At 36.5% G+C, this 21827-nt stretch overlaps 1 protein-coding gene across 7 annotated transcripts in view; it reads right to left on the bottom strand.

Annotated features, from left to right (window-relative positions):
• Nucleotides 1–21827, bottom strand: part of LOC113533233 (piezo-type mechanosensitive ion channel component 2) — an 86422-nt gene that overhangs the window by 41757 nt on the left and 22838 nt on the right. For 5 of the 7 annotated variants that reach the window (XM_026925211.3, XM_026925216.3, XM_026925213.3 and 2 more), the window contains exons 4-13: nt 19053–19095; nt 14010–14172; nt 10080–10362; nt 8716–8929; nt 6174–6342; nt 4576–4677; nt 3132–3167; nt 1635–1764; nt 1258–1424; nt 296–526 (exon numbers count right to left, since the gene is read on the bottom strand). In XM_026925211.3, coding sequence (XP_026781012.2) covers nt 296–526; nt 1258–1424; nt 1635–1764; nt 3132–3167; nt 4576–4677; nt 6174–6342; nt 8716–8929; nt 10080–10362; nt 14010–14172; nt 19053–19095 — 1538 coding nt within the window. The remainder of the gene's footprint in view (nt 1–295; nt 527–1257; nt 1425–1634; nt 1765–3131; nt 3168–4575; nt 4678–6173; nt 6343–8715; nt 8930–10079; nt 10363–14009; nt 14173–19052; nt 19096–21827) is intronic. The other 2 variants (XM_026925212.3, XM_026925217.3) reach the window with 1 other exon arrangement.

Below are 21827 nucleotides of genomic sequence, written 5' to 3'. Positions count from 1 at the left end.
CTGATGTTTGTAGTTTATTTTAATTAGTAGATTCAGATTCGTAAGCTTGCACTACAATTATAGTACTAAACTGCATTGAACCACTGTGAAACACATGAATATACCAAATTAAACATTCTGCAAAAATGAATAAGGAGTAGAGTTTATTTTCTCTTTTACTTCGTGTTGATCCTACTTGTCTGCCGGCAACTATGAATAAAAAATGAATGGCCCAGACACAAAATCTGCTTGTCCCACTGATTTGTCCACCCCTCAATCACTCTAATTAGCATGGATTGTGCCTTTCTCTCGTTACCTTGGAGCAGAGGTCAGTGAAGGGCTCGGTGGACTTGAGGAAGAGGCCGGGGACAGAATTCAGAGACTCAAAGCTCCAGATGTACTGCAGCACAATTAGCAGGTTCCCATACGCCACCATAAAGGGTGAAGTGAGCATGGCATACTTTCTCCTGTCTCTCACCATCCACAGAGTGCAAGACCACATGAGGAGGACAAATGTCAGCCAGCTCACATATGTAATGCTCCAGGCCTGAGAGAGAGAGAGAGAGCGACAGAATAAACAGTGAGAAAAGAAAAGCGAATGCTAGGTGACGGGATCGGTCACAGGTTTATATTAATGTGATCGTTTCACAAAATTATTACTTCCATAGTACCCACTAATTTATATATGTACTGAGGAAAATCCACAAAATCTACTGAACAGATTAAAGAATCATCGTTTAACAAAAAAAACATACAATCGTTTATATGGTTAAGCTTTTCGTAAGAAGACATTTATTCAACAGTTATTGAAGGAGTCTCTAGTGTCAGTGCTTTGCAACAATAAGCTTTCCAACACTTTGCACTGCCTGGCTTCTTGGTAGCATGACAACCCTTTTTTGTCTTAGTAACTTCAATATAAGGAAAAAAAGTGAGACATTATGAATTGATAACAGAAACTAACTTGTATTGTAGACATTCAATAACATGAAACGGAGCTATAAACAGATGTCATTCTTTATTAAATAAAAATTTAATCACTGACTGTTGTATAAGAGGAATAAAACACACGGTGTAATTGTTAAACAATCAACTTTGTGCTGCTAACAAGGTCATCACACCATTACGTCTTTGATTATTTCCCTATAAAGGCATGCCAATCATGCTTAATTCCTTAATTCTTTAGAATGTTTCTACATTAAGACCCTGTGGCTGACTGTGTCATGTTACATTAAGGATAAAAACTGCAAGGCTTGATCGGTTAAACCTTGACCGGCTCACCATCATGGAGATGAGAGCGCAGACGTAGCTCTGCTTCATAATGAAACGGAAGACTTTGACAAGACCAGAAGGAGCTGCGGTCTCCTCCTTCTCTTCGCTCTCCTTTAACTCCTCTTCCTCCTCCGGCGGCATCTCCACCACCTCATACACATCTCCGTCCTTTTGATCTGTACAGAGCAGCATTATATACAATCGCTGCATCAATAAAGATAGTTCATGTCAGAGAACAGTGATATTAAATGTATAACTTGACAAAAAAGAATACTTGTATATCAGTCAATTTTAATGTTATTTAATACAGTAATCATTATGTATTATCTCAGTCTGAACTACATAAAATCACATTTCGTTATTACGTTTGTGAAATTTCATCTTACCCTCAATATTATTGGATTGGTCCACTTTATACTTAGGGATAGAGAAGAGGTCCAAGCTGACTGGTCCATTCTCTGCATTTAGGGTGGGGACATAACCAAAAGATGTCCCATTGGAGTTCATCAATACTGCCTATGAGGTAAATTTGATAGAAATAATATTTTATTCTTTATCCCTTAAACATTCAGTGGTACCCCTAAACGAAGGAAACAGCTTTTAGGATATGTTTTTTTTTAGCCAATGAGATGCTCAAATTTTAAGATGCAGATGCAAATCCTTAACAAAGATGCAAGTTACATCACTTAGATTTTCTGAGGTTTTGCACTGCCAAACTTGCAAGGCTTATTAGACATTTTCCTAGTATCCTATCTTGTTTAGAAATTTTAGTTTTTTTTTGGGATGCATCTTTGTGGCGCTTGTCATTTTAGTAAAGCATGATATCATTACTTCAGGGTATGGATATCAAGGTATTAATACAGGGTTCTAAGGTCTTCCAAAATACACTATATGGCCAAAAGGAATCGGACACCTGACCAGTCATGCCCATATGTGCTTGTCTGAAATTCATTTCCAGTTCTAGTCTCCCCTTTTCTGTTATAATAACCTATATATTGATGTGATGGTCAGGTGTCCACATACTTTTGGCCACATATCAAGATCTTTAAAAGTAAATTTACAACCAGAAACAGATATATGACCTTTTAAGGCATGTAAAATCTGAGTCAGTGCTGGCTCACTAACATATATATATATATATAAAAGAAGCCAATTACAAGCACATTATAGTTTTATTGTCAAAATTCTGAAAGCACTGCTCAGTTATTGGAGTGAGAGCACTAGGAAAACTGTTCCAGTTCCATGCAGATATAATCTGTCTACTTTAGAATTAATCATCAGTTCGACTTGCACCAAAAGGTCTAAATGAGAAGTAGAGATTCCTCGCTTATCAGATGTTTATAGTAATATGAACTTGTGAGTGTGAACATTACAACATTAAAAGAATCAAATATATCTGCATACTCAGGACTTACTACAACATGCATAGCACACATTCACACTAAATAAAGCTGGGATAACATGAGACATGTAACATTTGGCATGGAAACTAAACTGAAGTTATTGGTACAAAAGAGCAAGCAAAAAACAGCAGCTAAATCAATATTTCACATTTGTACATACCCAAGTGCAATTTTTATCTGAAAAATACTCTTACAGAGGAAATACAAAGGAAATAAACTCATTAAGGATATCTCAACCAAGCTAAAAAAAAAAGGTTTGCCTTATTATACATGCCTCTTAGATAAAATAAATTATCCAACAAGGCCATAAAGTCATGCCTCAACAAAAACCCCAAAACATATCATGCCAAAACAAAGCAAATGCAGTATTTGGACAAGTACAAGGACCAGATCAATCATAGTACATATACCAGGTCTTAAATTTACTGATGTGAATAGGGATTTACATAACACTCTGGAAAACCACAAATGTTCTCTAACCTCAGTAGTGCTGTAAGCATCCTGAGTGGACAGAAGCTAGAGAGAGAGAGAGAGAGAGAAGCAAAAGAAAAGAGTGAGGTGAAGATATTGACCAGCAGAAGGTCGATGGCATTATTGTTCTCTAACATCACCGCTAAGCTGGAACAATGAGGAGCAGCACTACTGAGAGATTATAGGCAATCACTCACACACTCGTTCTGGGCAAAAGCTTTTAGTGTTTCCGAGGAGAGCTGCAACTGTGCAACATGGCCGTCTTCAGCTGGACAAAGCCCAAAGACTCCTGTTTCTGACCTGGAGCTTTTGAGGTCCTCTTTATGCCTTAATCTGAACTGTCTATTCACACTTTTTTATTGATTTATGAGCCATTGGTGTTTTAGTTTTGTCTTTCAACTTGAGCCATGATCAAATAATAGTCAAAAAGTAGCCAATGAAATTGGAAAAAGACTATAGATAGAGGTATGATGGTATACCATGACGATAAAATATGCTATACCGGAAACTATGGTGACTTCCTATACCAAAAAACATCCCTTATGTTATGCTACAAGATTAGTCTAACACAGGGGTCATCAAGTGGAGGTCTGGATGCGGACCTGCGAAGAATTTTAACAGGCCAAACTCAAAAAAAGATCCATTTAGTGTGTGAAAAGCGAGAGATCAGATCCTTTTCCAATTGCATGCATTTATGTAAATTATTTAGCTTGAGACAGCTCATTGGACCAAAAACTAGCTGCAGGGCTAAAGATATTAGGTCAGAAAAGGGAAGAATTTTCACAATTTTTCATATCATTTACCCTTTCCAGTCTGATTAATGAAGTGATGATATGCCTTGTAAAAAAAAAAAAAAAAAAAAAAAAAGTAAACTCAACTCAATTAATAAAAACTCAACAATAAAAATAGAATGTTTTAAGATAAATGTACAGAGAAGTATGTGTTTATTCTCTTCTTCAAGTTCAGCACCAATTGGTCCTCACGAATACTCCTGATTTTAATTCATTTAATGCACACACTGTTGTTGTAGTGTTATTGATTATTTCATGTCATCCTCTTTAGAAATTTGTAAAGATATACCATAATACACTGATACTGGGTTGGATAATTATCACGGATGGATATTTCACCATTCCAACCCTGATCAGTGAGGACAGACTGACTACAGACGTCCATGAATGTTCTTTATTTGGCTTGTATGGCCTGACATTGTTACGGTCTTGGTCCGCCTGGATCTGATCCCAAAAAGATGTTTTTTTGGCCCATGTATAGTTTGACATCTAGTATACAACCACAATAGCTGTCTTTTGTATGTCCTCAAAAGACGTATTAAAAACTTTCACTTTGGACAAAAGCTAGATGTTTCTTTTTGTCCTTTTTTGTCCTCTTTGTGTTGAGACCTAATGGAATGCATATAATATCAACCCATATGTAATAAGTATGCATTACTTACATCCTTCTCTTCAGTCTTCTGCCGTGTAGTCCACCATAGTTGCCTCTTTTTTTCTGCTGTGGGGGGCGTGTTTTCTTCATTCATCTCCTCTTCCTCATTCTCCTATAAGACAAGGCAATAAAAAATAATAATAATAATAAAAGTTAATTAGTAATTTAATCTAACGCACATTTTACCTCTGATCTCTGATATTTTACGACACATTAAACAAATATCATCTGGAAAAAAAAGACAATACACACATACATGATCTTGCAGGCTGACCTACAGACACATTCAATAGTAATACTGACATTAATTTGATTAATATTGACTGTTTCTGGAATGTCTTCCTTATGTGTCACCCACAGATTTACACTGTAATCAGAGATGATCAAGCCTTGCTTTCTAAACTGCAAACAGGGAAACACTCAGCCCGCAGATCAATACGTTCTCAGACAGGCAGGTTTTTAAAGGACACATGCTATTGACCACTCTATAAAACTGCGTGCTCTGGAATCCTGCAGCCGTATGAGGGACAGGATGGAGTATTAATCTGTTCTTGGCTACTGAGAAGGCGTGCTGGGGATACAGTGCTCAGGAATTTTACATGTCTCAGTGTATGCAGTCATAAAAAAAAGAAAAGCCTGTGGTCTTATTAATTACATCATTACGTTTGAGTGTATTGACTGGCCAGGGGAGCGCTAGTGTCATTAACTTATATAGCTAGCTGAAAACGCGTTGGTTGTTCAGATTTTATGGAGTGTCCTAAAGACTGCTATTTCTTACTCACAGTCATCAACATGAATGAAAACCATGACCTTGTGCCTCATATGCTGCATGTAAAAGATAATACACATGACATCTACTTCTTTAGTTATAGACCTTTCAATAGTAGAAAAATTGATTTATGAACTCTAATAATATTAATCATATTATTTTAGGGATACCAAATCTAGAACAAGGAGATCTCTCCACCCTGCAAGCCTAGGACTTCTATAACAGATTTTTTAAAAAGTTTAATAATCGATATGGTTTTCAGTGAAGAGATGTTTATTTAGCATTTTTGGAAGGAGTCTCCAGTGTCAGCGCTTTGTAAACAGTCAGAGGTAAAGCTGTTTTCTGACATGGGGACATCTTCAGGATGAAGAGCTTTCTGGTTTCTCGGTAACGACAAATTTCTTTGTCTTATTAACTTCAAGAAAGAAAGAAAAATATAGGCTTGTGAGGAAATGGCTGTTTATAGCTGCTATAACATAAGTGAAACATAATGTAACGTCTTTCATGAATGTTCCACAACACTAAATTTAACTATAAATGAATTTTAAAGAGTATGTCGCGCCATTCTTTAATGAATAAAGCAATTGTAATAGTTGGCAGCTGCTGTGGTATACGAGGAATACAACACTTCAGGATGTGCTGTTACTGGAAAATAAAACTTTAGAGAGTTCTTCAATGTGCTATAGCCCATAATGAGTCAATTTCACCCATATCCTATTAAATTCTAATTTAGAAAACGTACATACTAGAGATGGGATTACGGGTAGCTCAATGTTTCAGTGCAGTAGAGTTAGGAATCAAAGTATACTGTAGGCCTGCAAAAAATAAAGAGTCTTAACCGTGATCATCGGATCTTGCAGCCAAAGGCGAATCAGTGTGGCCAGTGTGTAGTATAGCAGCAGGAGCATGATGGGATTGACAAAATGATGCCAATAGAGATCAGGATAGACAATTAACTTCCATGTAGAGGAGCAGTTTGTCTTGATTATAGGAGAGATGCCAAACAATCTGTGAAGAGAATAAGAAAGAAGAAAAGTAATTAAACAGATCTTACATATATATTTATACACACACACACACACACACACACACACACACATATATATATATATATATATATATATATATATATATATATATATGTGTGTGTGTGTGTGTGTGTGTGTGTGTGTGTGTGTGTGTGTGTGTGTGTGTGTGTGTGTGTGTGTGTGTGTATGTATGTATGTATCCACAACTTCAAAACTCTTTAAAGCTTCCTTCACTGTCTTTGTATGAACTATAAATAGCATCATGTCTTGTATGAATTATTTTCTACCTTTATTGACTTCCACGTGATGCAAATTTGAGGGGAAAAAATCACTGCGGTATTGATATTCATACCACACTGGCATTTTTTTTTATTTACTGGCACCAATACTAATTTACTGGTATACCAGAGGATTGGTCAGAAACAGTTGATTAATTTCCTATAACAGCACGGCGCTGAGAGTATTTCCAGCTGCAGGACAAATCACAGGTTTATTAGTAATGCACTCATTCTAATGCGTTTATCCTCATTCATTCTACGCATTCTAATGCATAATAGTTTCTATGGTAACAACTTACAGTATGGGCTATAGCCCATAATGAGTCCAAATTAATCCATATCCTGCTACAAGACTTAAAATATAATTTGTCCATAATTTAAAAAAACACATTGAAATCTCTCAGTTTTTCTTTGCAATACTTCAGTTAGGCACAGAGGGAGGAGACATGCATGTCACAGATGATGCCTTTTGGGTGATGATATCACTTCCTGCATGGCCTCTTCCTGCACCTGGGAATGGCTAAGTCACATGACTCTATTGTGAGGGCAACGGGATGCGGGAAGCAGAGTCTGTCAACACTCTCTTTCAACAGTTGGGCAAACCAAGGCCAGGACTCTGTCATCAGCCATAATTAGGCCATGCATGGGACACATTTACTGTGTTACTGCAGTTACAATGAGTCAGTATGCTCAAAGAGGAGCCAAAACAACACCTAGTTTAACCTAAAAACACCAGTGTATGGTAAAGTAATACTAAACACATTAAACAGTGTTTATGGAAATTACTTCAAATTGACAGGGTAGGTCAATTTTAACTTTATTGTGGACTATACACATTCCTCATGGTCATAAAATCCACTGCAGACAAACAATGCAGAGTGTTGGTCCATAGAAGTGAGAGTGCCTTTATAGGGTCTGAGACTAGGCCCAAATGAATAGAGGGAAGTGAGCATCGTCCAAGGCGCTGAAACTATACTTAGAAGTAATGGCCTTACTGTTTCAAGGAGAATGAATAAAAGCTTCTGAAATCGATTTGTGACCATGAAATCTATGACAAGAATAGAAAGCTACTGGTAAAGTGCTGGGTGTGTATAGAGACCTGGATTCCATTCTTACCTCAATCATAGCATTATGAGATTTTATGGGGTATATATATTATATATTATGGGAAATTAAGGGGCATTTTAGAACATACCACTTGCATGGAAACACCCCATGGATAATATGATAACGGTTATAATGCAGTTGTGTCTGGCAGTAAAGAATCATAAATTGCCCAGAAATGCAAACTGAATGAAATGAAATTGCCTCTCTATATATATATAGCCCCTGAAGTGTCTGTCCATCACTTAGAGATAGACAGATGCTCAGATGCTACAGGGGCTATCTAAAGGTCTGAAGAAAATTGAGGTAGCTAATCATATATAGTACATGCATCTGTACTGTATATACTGTAAGCATACTATGAACAAAATGAGCTAAAATAACACCTAGTGTTAGTGATAAACTTAGTTGCATTGTTCATAATAAAGCCCACTCTTTAGCAGCCAGCTGTAATAGCAGATGTGAGCAGATGTTGAACAGGTTCAGACCAATGTCTTAAACACGCTGACAACAAGCAACACCTGTTTATTAGTTTCCAAACAGCCACAGCAGAGACACAGCAGCGTGCTGCAGGGCACAGGCACACTTAGACATGCATTATTTACTAAGCCAATATTGCTTTAAAAAAGATACCAGACCTCATAGCACAGACACTGCTAGATTAGTAAGCATTCATAATAATCTTTATGAATCCTAAGCAGAGCCCTCTGAATGCATAATAGTACTAAATTTAAATGCACTAGACCTGCAGACTGGTTATGAAACATAACAATAACTATTAGGTTAAAATGCAGACTATAAGAAGGTGTCTAATACCTTTCAGTTGTATCCATATGTATGTTGCATTATTAGTTCATTATTTCATTTATTAATTTATCAGTTTTTACAAGACCTCATAGCCATGGTATCATTTCATGGTAGCCTGAGAAAGCCTATTTTACCACAAGATCTCCAAAGCAGTTAAACTCAACCTGATGTAGCTGTCATGGGGTGGGATGCTGTCCTGGAGGAACTGGAACTGGTAGAGGTAGAGAACGATGAGGTGGCCGGCACAGAAGATGGCCATCAGCACACACAGACAACTGAAGAGCAGTGTGTCGAAGGTCTGGCAGAAGGACCACCATGTGCACAGTGCGAGGAAGATGAAGAAGTAAACAGCTGAGGTCAGAGAAGGCAGCATCATGCCTGTGAGTGTGGATGCAAAAAGAGTGTTGAGTCAAATGGTGCATAGAACTAAAAACACACATTAAACACACAAATCAAAATGAATACACTAATATTAGACTAAAGGACATGTTGACAAATCTTTACCAGCTGTCACTGCACTACATCTGCCGTTACACTGGACATTTATCCAGATGTACAGCACCATATGGTCCAAAACTCTCGTTATATACTCAACTAATAACTATTTTTATACCACAGTATTGTCGTATTCTCAAATCTGATTAATTAAGTTTCTATAACAGCAGCTCTGACAATAGTGCCAGCTGCAAGGCTTATATTAAACAGATTCAAAATGTGTTGTTATTTGTTATTTAACAAAGAAAAATGTAGAATGCTTGATAAAGTGAAGATTTTTGTAAGGATGTGTTTATTTAACATTTATGGAAGGAGTCTCCAGTTTCAGCAATTTGGAACAGCATTAAAAGTTTTCCGCTACATGAGTGAATGACTGTTTATTGCTGTTTTAACATAAGTCATAACAGGAGCTAACTTGTTTTGCAGATGATCCATAACATTCAATTTTAAAACTATAAAAGGTTAAAATGTATGATGTGGCATTCATTAATAAATGAATTTAAAAAATGGTATAAAAGGAATAAAGCACTTTGGGATGTGCTGTTATAGGAAACTAATCTAGCACTTCAGCATGGTAATAGTAACTCTGCTTCACATCAGGCCACATCACACCAGCCCATTGTTAATTATTTTTAAAGTTCCTTACTTATCTGAGTTGTAATTTTGTTGAAGAAATATTATTAAGTTGCAAAATTATACTATATTCCCATAACTAATTATATCAAATGGACCCCAGTCTTTTGATATTGGAGTGTTGCTACCTGTCACTGACACCATCTGAGATTCTAGTTGAACTTTTGTCACTGGATAATCGTTATTCAACGTCTATAGACGATTTTTAATTATGTCGACATTGTAGGCCTAAACAGATAATAAAAACATTAGATGTCATTAGATTCTTCGTCATCTGTTACCTAAAAGATCTGCTACCTAAAAGATTATTTAACTGCTAAATACATCTGTCACTGGTTAATAATAATTTATTTTTAAACAATAGAATTACTTAAAGTTTTTACTAACTTGCATTTCTCACCTGTCAGGCCCAGCAGTATAGTCACCACCACCTTCCCTGCTGTAGTGATGAGATTACCAATGATATCTTTTACTTTAGCTGCCACTCCTGCAACTATGCGCAGGACCTTCATCTTAGCGCTCTCCTTCACTTCCTCCTCCTCTTCCTCCTCCTCCTCCTCTTCTTCATCCTCTCCCAGACCCTCGTTGTCCTCTTCCGCTTCGTCTTCGGCATCAAAGTCCTCATCGTACAGGATCTCATCACCTTCTTCGTCATCAGGGATTCTCTTCTCATCGTCCTCCTCCTGTGCGAGGAGGCAAAGAAATGACCAAATGGCACAACACCATAAATCCGAGCTTCTAATTGGTCACTCACCCTAATGGAGCACCATTAAGAGAAATGGTTATATGTATACATAATATGTTGTGAGTATAATGTATGTTGCTGTATAAATGTATGTTGAGTCTAAGAAGAAATTCCATGAGGGAACAATAAATTAAAAGCTGGTGATATGACAGAAAGTATCACGATACTGGAAGACATTTTTATGATACATGAAATGTATTACAAAGTATAGGTTTGGTAAGCAAGTGCCCCAAAAAAATAGATCAAATCTTTTATGTGTACAATGTCTTCAAAAATAAATTAGTTTAAACTAAAAAGGAAAAAAAAAAAAAAGTCTAATAATTGTAATAAATTTTTTTTTACTATTTTAAAAAGCCAATACAAAATTTTAACAAAAAACCAGCCTCTTCCAAACAAAGATTGTCACTGCTATTTAAAAGTTTTTTTTTTTCTTTTTTTTTAAATATCACCGTACCTTTGATATCTCAGGAAAGGGTAGTGTAATTTTATTTTCATGAAAATGAGCAAAAATGAATGCATAACAATACCAACAATAATGTGACATATTGACAGTTTTGTCTTGACAAAATACTTCTTAAAACAACATTTTTTAGGGCAATTTTTTTCCACAGCACACTAGTTTCTGAACAGGGGATGTGTGTGACATAAACAAAGCTGCTGTAGATTAGATAACTGTGAATCTCTCAGCAACAACACACAATAAACCAAACAAGCTTTTAACTGCTCCACATGTGTGGCCTGGAGCACAGGAACCAGCACCCTGTTAATGGCAGCACAGCACACTGGCTCTGCCTGGTGAGACCCTTTACACACCATGTGCTAACAGTTACTGAATAAACATTATAGCACTGCTTTCCTGGATACGTTCCTGGATTAACCTTAGTGTTGCTGCAATGTCAAGGGGAATTCACTATTTATCAGCAAGATTTTAACATTCAACTCATTCAACTCATCAGCTAATTAACAAAGCCTTCATGAATTAAAAGAGGGAAACACTCTGAAACAATAAATAAACATCTGGATCGAGTGTATTTTTAAAAAAATTATTTTAAGTAGATTTTCCTTAAAAGTAACAAGTTTCCTCAAACAAGTAGTTTTCAATTAGGAGTCTTAGGAGAAGCAGTGAGGGGCTCAGCGTATTTGAGAACTTGATGGTCGTTTTAGACTCTTTATCATCTGCTACCTAAAAGATATAATTGATAAAGACATCTATCACTATGGACTCTGAACCGTTCGAGCCTCAAGTTTGGTCCAAAATGTGAATGGTGTTTTCTTTCCTGCTTGGGTGTTGGGACCACAAGAAAATACTAAAAATCAGCAAAATCCAATGCCTACCATTTTGCGAACATGAGTGCACAAAAGTGATATATGAGTTTGTACAGTTGAGCCATGGGTCAGTAGTATTGTGAATCCAAACCAGTGATTATAATTATAATTGATTATAATGATTATAATCTTGATTATAATGATTATAATGATGATAATTAAAATCATAATTATAATTATTTTATGATTATAATCCTCACCCCCAAAGGAGTATTTGGAGTATTAAGTGTGAAGATGCCCTAAGTAAAGGCTCCTTGATAACATAATGTTCCTACTATATATATATATATATATATATATATATATATATATATATATATATATATATATATATATATGTATATACAGTATATATGATTTGACTGGTAGTGTGAGTTACTCAGCACCCACTCCCAATAAATTAAGTTCTGGCCACATTAAGGGAAAGGGGAGACACATTTCCCTTTATATCTCAGATTTTATGCGATGAATCATGCACGGTGCTCTCTTTATCCTCTAACTCTGTAACAAAATAAACATGTATGAGAAAAAGCAGAAGAAAAACACATAAAACACCAGTATTGCTGGTAAGGATGTTGTTAACAGAAATCCGATTATGGCTTTTCGTTTTATCTAATAAATATTTCAGGAGTCATATTTAGTTTTGCCATGTATTTCACAGTTCAAGCAGTATGTTTTTTTTTTTTAAAGACAACTCAGATTCCAACACAGATAGGTCATTCTTCAAGCATAATCTACACTCCTGGGCAAAAAAAATTGGCCAATCCTGAAATGACAAAATATTAAGCTTTTAATGGTCTTCATGCTAATTTTCTGACCAATGGTTTGTTGTTAAGACCATTAAAAGATTAATATTTTGCCATTTTGGGCTTGGCCCATTTTTTGCCCAGAAGTGTATATATTGAAAACACTATTTCAGCAATTATTCAATGGCCAGTAATTGTGTCTGTGATATGGAAAATATAAACCTATACATTTTAACATAAGTTCTTTTTTTTTGCTTCCACACTTCCCTTTGGGCCATGTAGTAAAAGATCTAATATTCTTAGCAATATATCTATTGAATAAGCCTGACTAAGAATGCATGTGCAAACATAACTGTCAGCCCATTTAAAGCACATCTTTAGTAGGTCATTTTTGCATTGTCTGTGATCAGCAATTTCAGTCAGGTGGTGAATTTCAGGTGGTTAAGGCTCTGGGCTACTGGTTAGAAGGTTATAAGTTCAAATTCCTGCACTGCCAAGCTGTCACTGTTGGTCCCTAGAGCAATACTCTCAACCTTCATCTGCTCAGCTCAACTGTAAATCGCCTTCAATGAAAGTGTCTGCCAAATGTAAATGTAAAATGAACAGCCTTATTTGTACTATAATGAGGATATATTTTTGATGGAGACTATAAAGCACTTCTGTAAGTCACTCTGCATAAGAGCGCTGGATATGTAACTGTAAATGTAAATTAATCAACAAAACGTGTTACAAGGAACTTAAAATCCTCTCATTTATGTGCACTGGTGTGCTTGTGCAATCTGAACCAAGACTAGTACGTTTATGTCAACTTATATCTATTAAACTCCGCATTTATATATGTCTGCTTATGTATGTATATATATATATATATATATATATATATATATATATATATATATATATATATACACACACACACACACACACACACACACATATATATATATATATATATATATATATATATACATACAGTACTGTGCAGTCTTAGGTACCCTTTTTTTTTAGTACCAATTTTGTTATAGATTTTTATTTTATGACTTCTACATTATTGATTCAGTACAAAAACATTTTAGATTTCCAAACATTAGTTTTCCAGCACAAAATTAAATGTTACAGAAATGTTTGTATGTCAGTAAAGAAAGCAGCAGATTACATAAGAGACACTTTTCAGACAAAAAACATAATGAAGGCTGCTGGGTTTTACTGCAAAAATAAGAAGCGAGTGCGACAGACAAAGTCTCCAGAAGAACTGTGGCTGCTTCTGCAAGATGCTCAGTAACACTTACAGCTCATTTCCTTATAAAACTGCACTAATTGTACCTGAGACTACTATTTTTTTTTTAAAGCGATGGATCCTCACACCAAATATTGACTTTGTTTCATTTATTACTGTTTACTGCTCTTTATAGTATTCTTTTTAATGTAGAAACATTTAATTTCATTATTTTTGAAGGCATCTTTGCTCTACAGCATTTCTTTGCATATGCCTAAGACTTTTGCACAATCTCACCTGTTCCTCTGCATCAAAGTCCTCGTTGTACTGCGCCATTTCCTCTACTGGTCTCTTCTTCTCCAGACTCCGACACAGCAGCCAGGTGCCCAGGCCTGCCATGAACATGCCGATGTCTGGTAGAAACACCCGGATGCCATTTCCTACATCTGCCCCTATAACACTAATCAGAGAGGAGAATGGAAATCAGTCCATGAGCTTCATACTTAGAAGCTCTGGTTAGGTCAATGAAACCCTAACTATACATCGTCCCAATATCTAAAGTAGAGTTCCAATGCAAACGAAACATTTCTCAAATATGAATACATTACTGGGAATACACAAATGATTGTTCTAAAGATACAAATACACATATCGTATGACTGTATTTTTTTAAGAAAGCTTGCCACGTTCACAGCGCTCAAAGTGTGCATCGAGATTAAGATCCCATGCAAGTGGGAGGTTTTTACTTGAGCAAGCAGTCAGATATGATGCTTGAGGATCAAACAAAGATCACCTACAAGTGCATTTACAGTGGTCCTTCATTCATCCTTAGTAACTGCCTGGTCATGGTTTTGGTGATATAAATTAGGTTACTGATTTGTTTACAGTTTGGCTAATAGAATCAAGTAAATTCATTAGAAAATATCAACACACATCTGTACTTGAGACCAATTATGAACTCGAGCGATGTAGCTGAGGTTGAGGAACTGTCAGAGCCAGAATTCACAGACTCTGCCATTTCTACCTCTGTTTTGTTTTTTCAGTCCTTTCCAGTGTTTCTGGCAGTGTAGAGGTAGGCTATTTAATCAAAATGATTTAAAAAACTTCTCCTTTAGGTCACTTTCACTTCAGGTTTAATTTGAATACAGATACAGATATGAATATTTGAGGCATTAAACAGATACAGATAGTGGCATTGTGTTAAACCTCTACTATGCATATAGACCAAGATGATCAAATTGATAATGATCAAAAAGTTATAATAATGTCATGTCATGAATTTACACTAGTGGTTTGAATAGCCTTTAAAAACAGTTTCGTGATTATACCTAAATAATCTGATAAAGTGCAGAGATAATAAAGAAGTGCTTGCATTTAAAAGGAATGATACCGCACATATAAACTTCTTATTGGTGTTCATTTACCAATAACAACCTGAATACCATGTGTAACCGTGGAGGTCCGGTGAACAAACACCATCTGTGATGATGGAAAGATGGGAAGTTTATTGGAATGCAGTTTTTTTTTTCCCGGCAGCATTTTCCAGCTACAGCTTCTTGCACATCTGTGGTGTGCTACAATACTTGGATTTTATATGCCTCTCCACCCAGTTCTATAAAATCAACATTTCCCCATATTAAAAAGATATAAATATTTCTCATTAGAAGCACCAGGCTTCTCTAAAACAGCCACAGTGGAAATAAGGCTTTTTTTTTCTTTTTTTTTGAAGTGTTATTCTATTTAGGAACGATTTATTCAAAACAGTTTCTTTCACAGTCCTATAAAAGCCTGTATTGAACTTTTCTTTGAGGAGCAACCTGTTTAGGTCTGTATAGTCAGAACTAGAACTTAAAGCCCACAGAGAAAGACATCTCTGATTTCAATCTTGCAGAATAAGTAAAGAAGAATAGTTATTGCATTAATGTATGTTGTCGCTGAGACGTCTAAATTAGAAAATATTATTATTAATATCATTCAAGGTTGGAGATAAACATCATCCTTATAGTTTACTAGCTGGATAAATATAATCAACAGTTACTATAAAAAAACTTGTTTACTACATATTTATACTATATTTATACTAAATATTTCTGCACCCTGCAATTTATCTGCTAATTATATAAGTATATTTATGTCTCTGAACGCCAGACTATGCTTCAGATCAAATTGTTTACAGCAATAAACAGCTCTTGCTCTCATGTTGATTGCACACAAAAACCATGCAATTATTCCTGCAGTCAGGAAAGTGTGAAGCCCAAAAGGCCGTGTTTCCAGACTGTGTTCACCTCATAAAAGTTAAGAGTTGCAGTAACAGGTAATCAACGCCTGCTAAGTAGATTCCAGTCTAATCAGAGCCCACTGGTGTTTCCAATCAGCTCAGGTTTACCCTTTAAATAAAAACCCCAAAGAAACAACATCTGAGTCAAGGGAAAATGTCCCTACTGTGCTAATGAACACGGTGCTGTTTCCATTTCATCTGTGAAGATTTGGGGGTTTTAGAAAGTCCCATTAAACTGGATGCTCCAACACCTCTAGATAAAAAAGACGACGTAATCATGGTTTCTATCTTTTCTGGTCCAAAACGGCCACTTTAGTCTTATCTCTCCCTGGCGTGCCGGCTCTAAGTCAATTTGGCGGCTCTGTTTCCTCCCTCTCGCATGCCTCCGTGCCAGGTTTAAGAGGAGAGACACATCACCGTCCCGTAATGTCACGGCTAAATGCCTTCGTTGGAGTAACAGGTCAATTAGGGGCATAAACAGTTTAGAGTTCAGCTTCCTGCCACTTTCAGCGGCTCCACTCTTAGCAAAATAAATCCACAGACACGCAGCCCGCACTTATGAGAAACCACGGCTAATTGTATCAGGGTCTTATGAGTGCCTCCGCATGTCAGATTTGGCTCTGAAAAATGTAGGCTTTCAAAAGCAGGTCAGGTGTAAGTGGGTTTAGCGCTCAGGTGGAGCTGTATGGAGAGATGGGCAGACTGCCTGACACGCGCGTAAGTGGGCTGTAATGCTGTTTGTCTCTGTTTGTTTCCTGCTAACAGCAGGATGATGCTTACACAGGCAAGCAACTCAATAATTTAAAAATATCACAGAGGTCTTTCTCGCTCCTAGACTTCAAACAACCAAGGGTAAGTCAATAATTTTCCACCACTTACAATTATTAGTAGCACAGCATACACTGTGGATGTTATCTGTTCCAAAGACACTGGGAGCTAAACTTGATTTTACACAACCATTACTCATTTTTACAGCGTTACTATAAAACCTGTTTACTCGCAGCAATGCAAGTTAATACATTCAGTGAAGAATATTTCTAACTGTAAATTCTGTCAACAGGTACCCAAGTATGAGGTTATGCAGTATTTGCACTGAGAGCTGATTCAAACATATATAATATTCTGGACTATTTTGGTATAGACAGAAAGCTCACGATCATAAAACTCCCACTGTAACTTTTTTCTTCAGGTAGGCCTAGGTATTTATAATGATGATCTGAATCATATCTCTGGGATAACTCTAAAAATAGTTTTGAAAATTCAGGACTGGCAATAAGGAATTTGTTAGTGAGTTAAGTAATTTGAACCTGGTGCTTATGCAGTGCTTATGCAGCGTAAAGTTTGTATGCATTTGATTTTGTCAGATTCAGTACCAACAATGCTAACAATAAAATCTTAGCAGGCTTAGAAAAAAAAAAACAGAATTTTACCACATAAACTAGAGAGCATATTGGCAGACAGGAAGCCTCTATAATAACAGCATAAATTGCATAAATGCTTGAACTTATATTTAACTGCAGTCTGCAGAAATGGTGGGATTCTTGGGATATCATTAGCTAACTACTTTCTTTTAGTGTTTGGTTTTTTTTCCTACATGTGCGCCAAACAACTGTAGGAAAATAGCACAAGCATTTTTCATGCTCCACATCATGTCCCCTTCAGTAAAGTGCCTTTCTTCGCCAGGCAAATTTTAACTGTGTTTGGTCTGACCAGTACATTAGCTTGAAAAGCAGAAAAGTGTAGTCTCCTGTATCGCCGTAGCAAGGAGTAGACCGTAGATGTTGGCTCTAGTGGTCGACTGATCAATCGGCCTGGCTGATATCAAGCATTTTTCGGCAACTGTCATTGTCAGCAATCAGTAACAGCTCAAGCTCCCACTGTCTGCCCTGGCAATCGGATATTGTTTTTCAATCAAATGGCTTAAGAAAGCACTGGAGTTACCAGAGAAGAAATGGTAAGGCTCAGTTCCAGCTATGCAATGCATTATCTGCCATTTATAAGATAAGCAAGGTTTACTTTAGCCTCTATATAATTTGTGTGACTCTTGTCATTTAGTGAGAAAACATGATGCTAAACTAAGATAAGATAAGATAAGATAACAATACAAACACAACAAAAGCATAACGCTTTGCAGATTGCATGCTGCATACCAGATACCTGCAGAACACATACTCACTATAGATTAGGGCTGAACAATACAGCATCCACATCACAAGTTCTGCATGTGTATTTGTTTGTAGGAGACAAAAACTGGCAAATTTTTGCAATTTTCATAACTAATCTCAAAGAGAAAATATGTAATATGTAGTCCATGTAAAAACTAAAATTTAACTGAATTTAATTCAATTTAATGAGTATACTGCAACTGGGTTTGCACAAATTGTGAATGCACCCTTCACATGTGCTTATATGTGCATGCACTCTGAATGGCCAACCATAATCATTCGACTCCTTGTGCCTCTGCCGCAAGTCGAGTCCTTCTTGTTAATCATTTGAAATATTAAAATATAAAATATATTTCAAACAGGAAGGAAGATATTGAAGAAAAACTGTTTCAGACATGTTTCACCCTGTTCGGATCAATTCCAAAATGTAATCAATTCATCTAGTGGGTAAAATGATAATTCCGACAAATATTTTACCACTCGTTCTTGAGATATTGTGCTAGCGAGAATCTCGAATGGATGGACAAACTGAAAACATAATGCCTCCAAAACTTATAAAAAGTGCTGCTGGTGCATGAGGGATGTTTAGTGTAGCACAAATGTTCAAAGTTTAAGCAAATGTAGTGTGTTATTATACTAGTCTATGGTTGTATGGAGACAAAAAAAAAACTAATCACATTATGGCACTGGCCACAGACAAACCCATATAGGCCAACCACCTTAAAATCTTAAAATGACCCCATACTGAAATATTATGGAATAGATTACCAAAATTTAGGTGACAAAATGGACAACACATAAGCATGCACATATTTCTCCTCTCTCTCTCTCTCTCTCTCTCTCTCTCTCTCTGTTTATACAAAATCCATAGTGTTAAAATAAAATGATGTATCTTACCTCTCAAATCCAATTTGTCGTATAGATTTCTCCCAACCTGAACCTGGTGGGGGAAAAAAATAAAGCTCTTTACAATCTGGTACATTTCCACGGCATATTCTTCATGGCCTGATTTGTGAAGCAAAATAAAAAAAAAACTCACTGGTAAGTTTTGGTTCAGGCAAGCTTTGTATCATTAAGCAAAGTTCCAAAGGATATTTCTATAATTTTTTGCATCAACCATTTTACAATAATTATTTCATAATTAGACTCTCATATACACTCACTATCCACTTTAATAGGAAAACATGTACACCTGTACATTTATTCAGTTATCCAATAAGCCAATCTTGTGGCAGTAGCGCAATATATAAAATCATGCAGATATATGTCAAGAGGTTCAGTTAATGTTCACGTCAAACATCAGAATGGGGGAGAAGTGTGATTTCTGCGACTTTAACCGTGGCATGGTTGTTGGTGCCAGATGGGCTGGATGGAGTATTTCAGAAACTGCTGATCTTCTGGGATTTTCACACACAGCAGTCTCTAGAGTTTACACAGAATGGTGTGAAAGACAAAAAAACATTGAGTGAACAACAGTTCTGTGGGTGGAAATGCTTTGTCGATAAGAGAGGTCAGGGGAAAATGGCGAGATTAGTTTGACCTGTAAAGAAGGATATAGTAATTCATATAATCACTCTTTACAACCGTGGTGAGCAGAAAACTATCTCAGCATGCACAAAACATCGAACCTTGAGGTGGATGAGCTACAACAGCACTTTAATTTCCGGTCAGCTCAGGCCAGTCTGGTTATTCTCCTTCTGGTTAATCTTTCTCATCAACAAGGTGTTTCAGCCTGCAAACCCTCCGCACACAGGATATTTTTTGTTTTACGCAGCATCCTGTGTAAACTCTAGCGACTGTTGTGTGTGACATTCCCAGGAAATCAGCGGTTTCTGAAATACTCCATGGTTGAAGTCACATTCTGATGTTTGATGTGAGCATTAACTGAAGCTCTTGATCTGTACCTGCATGATTTCATGCATTGTGCTGCAGCCACAAGTGTGGCTGATTGGATAACTGCATAAAAAAGCAGGTGTGCAGGTGTTCCTATTAAAGTGGACGGTGAGTGTAATCTGTATGCTTTCAATAAGTGAACAAATAAACAGGAAATGATACCCAGGGAGACACAGTAAGTACTAACTAAAAGACTGCCTAACAAAGTTTCTGTTCATCATTTCCAGTAATTCTCTGACAGCTGAGAGGTGCAAGCAGTTGAACTGCGCAACACTTGTGACTGAAGCATTTACAATAATGACAAATCAATATGTCTGACGGTTTGTTAGTAAATTAGCTGCTCAGTTAGGTGTCAGATTGCCTTTTGAGACTAAGACACTATTACAGACACTGTTACTATTCCAGCCTCTGATCCATCATCATGGTCTGAACCTCCCTGTGTCAATTACCTGCTGTCAGCTTTAATTAATGTCACACAATCCCAACTGATGCTCTATAAAGGCTGATGTGATAAGCACAAACCTCAGTCGACTATATTTATGTACTGCATGTAGGTAGTTGCTGTAATGTATTTAAGGACACTTTAACCAATTTGTCTTTATATCGTAATAGCAATAGATATAAATAGATATAAATAACCAATCCGAAAGCTTCTCTGTATTCCTGCCTATCAATTATTTTGTGTATGCACAGACAAAAAGACAAGGATAGGGTAGAAATCAACTGGATTTCAAGAAAATTGAGTATGAGATTACAGGATTAAAGCAGAGTTAATGGCTGGTCACATGGTCCACAACGAACACATATCCACTCACCCCTGAACTTAAAAGTTCTCAACTGACTGACATTTCCAGCTCGTTAGCTAACTTACTGACGTTGGCTAGTATACTTAGTTGACAGAGAAGCAAAAAAAAATTAGTACAAATTAGATATGGTTAATCTTTCTCAGATAATTATTAAATCACCAACTAGGTTGTAACCAGGCTATTCGGACTGAGATGTGAGCATCGCACCCAGCTAATAAATAATGCAAATTTAATTAGCAGATTTTTACCTAAGAACTGCTGCTGTAATCATAAATTTACTGCTATTCACAAAATATTCATGCTGAACATCCATTCAATACACTTGAATCCACAAACAGTACTGTTTGTCTTTACTCCTCTACACCTGCATACTGTTATACTTATAACCTATACATCTATAGTGTACTATTTGATGTCACTCAGAAGAGGTTTTGTTAATGGCTTCTGTTGTGCTATGCAGAGGGTAGTCTGGTTCTTCTGAAGGTTTCTTCCTCATGTTTTTTCAGGGAGTTTTTCTTTGTCACTGTCATCTCTGGCTTTCTCATTAGGGCTCTAACTCTACATACGGATTTCTATAATGCTGCTTTGTGACAAAATCTACTGAAAAAAGAACTATAGTATAAATAAGACTGAATTAAATGAATCACTATAGGCAGTGCTTAGTTACTTATCAGGTAGAGAAATGAAGCTATAACACTGTGCTGTGTACACACTTGTCTAAGTAAAAAGGGGTTTAGGAGAGAGATCTGAATAAAGGGGATTGGCTTAAAGGTACTGATTAAAAAAAACCTGCCATTTCATTTAAAATGCATCCCTCTGTGCTGTGTGTGTCTATGAATGTAGCTATATTGAGCTGTAGAATTGGCACAGAAGAGTGTCGCTAAGTAGAAAATGCCTACTCTCGGAATAGCATTACTGAGGCCATTAACAAAACATTTCTCCATTCGAACAATCCAAAGAACACAAAACAGCC

The sequence above is a fragment of the Pangasianodon hypophthalmus genome, chromosome 21 (genome assembly GCF_027358585.1).
Source record: "Pangasianodon hypophthalmus isolate fPanHyp1 chromosome 21, fPanHyp1.pri, whole genome shotgun sequence".
Taxonomy (NCBI): Eukaryota; Metazoa; Chordata; class Actinopteri; order Siluriformes; family Pangasiidae; genus Pangasianodon; species Pangasianodon hypophthalmus.
The sequence above is the reverse complement of the archived record's forward strand: the minus strand, read 5'-3'. Positions and strand labels throughout refer to the sequence as shown.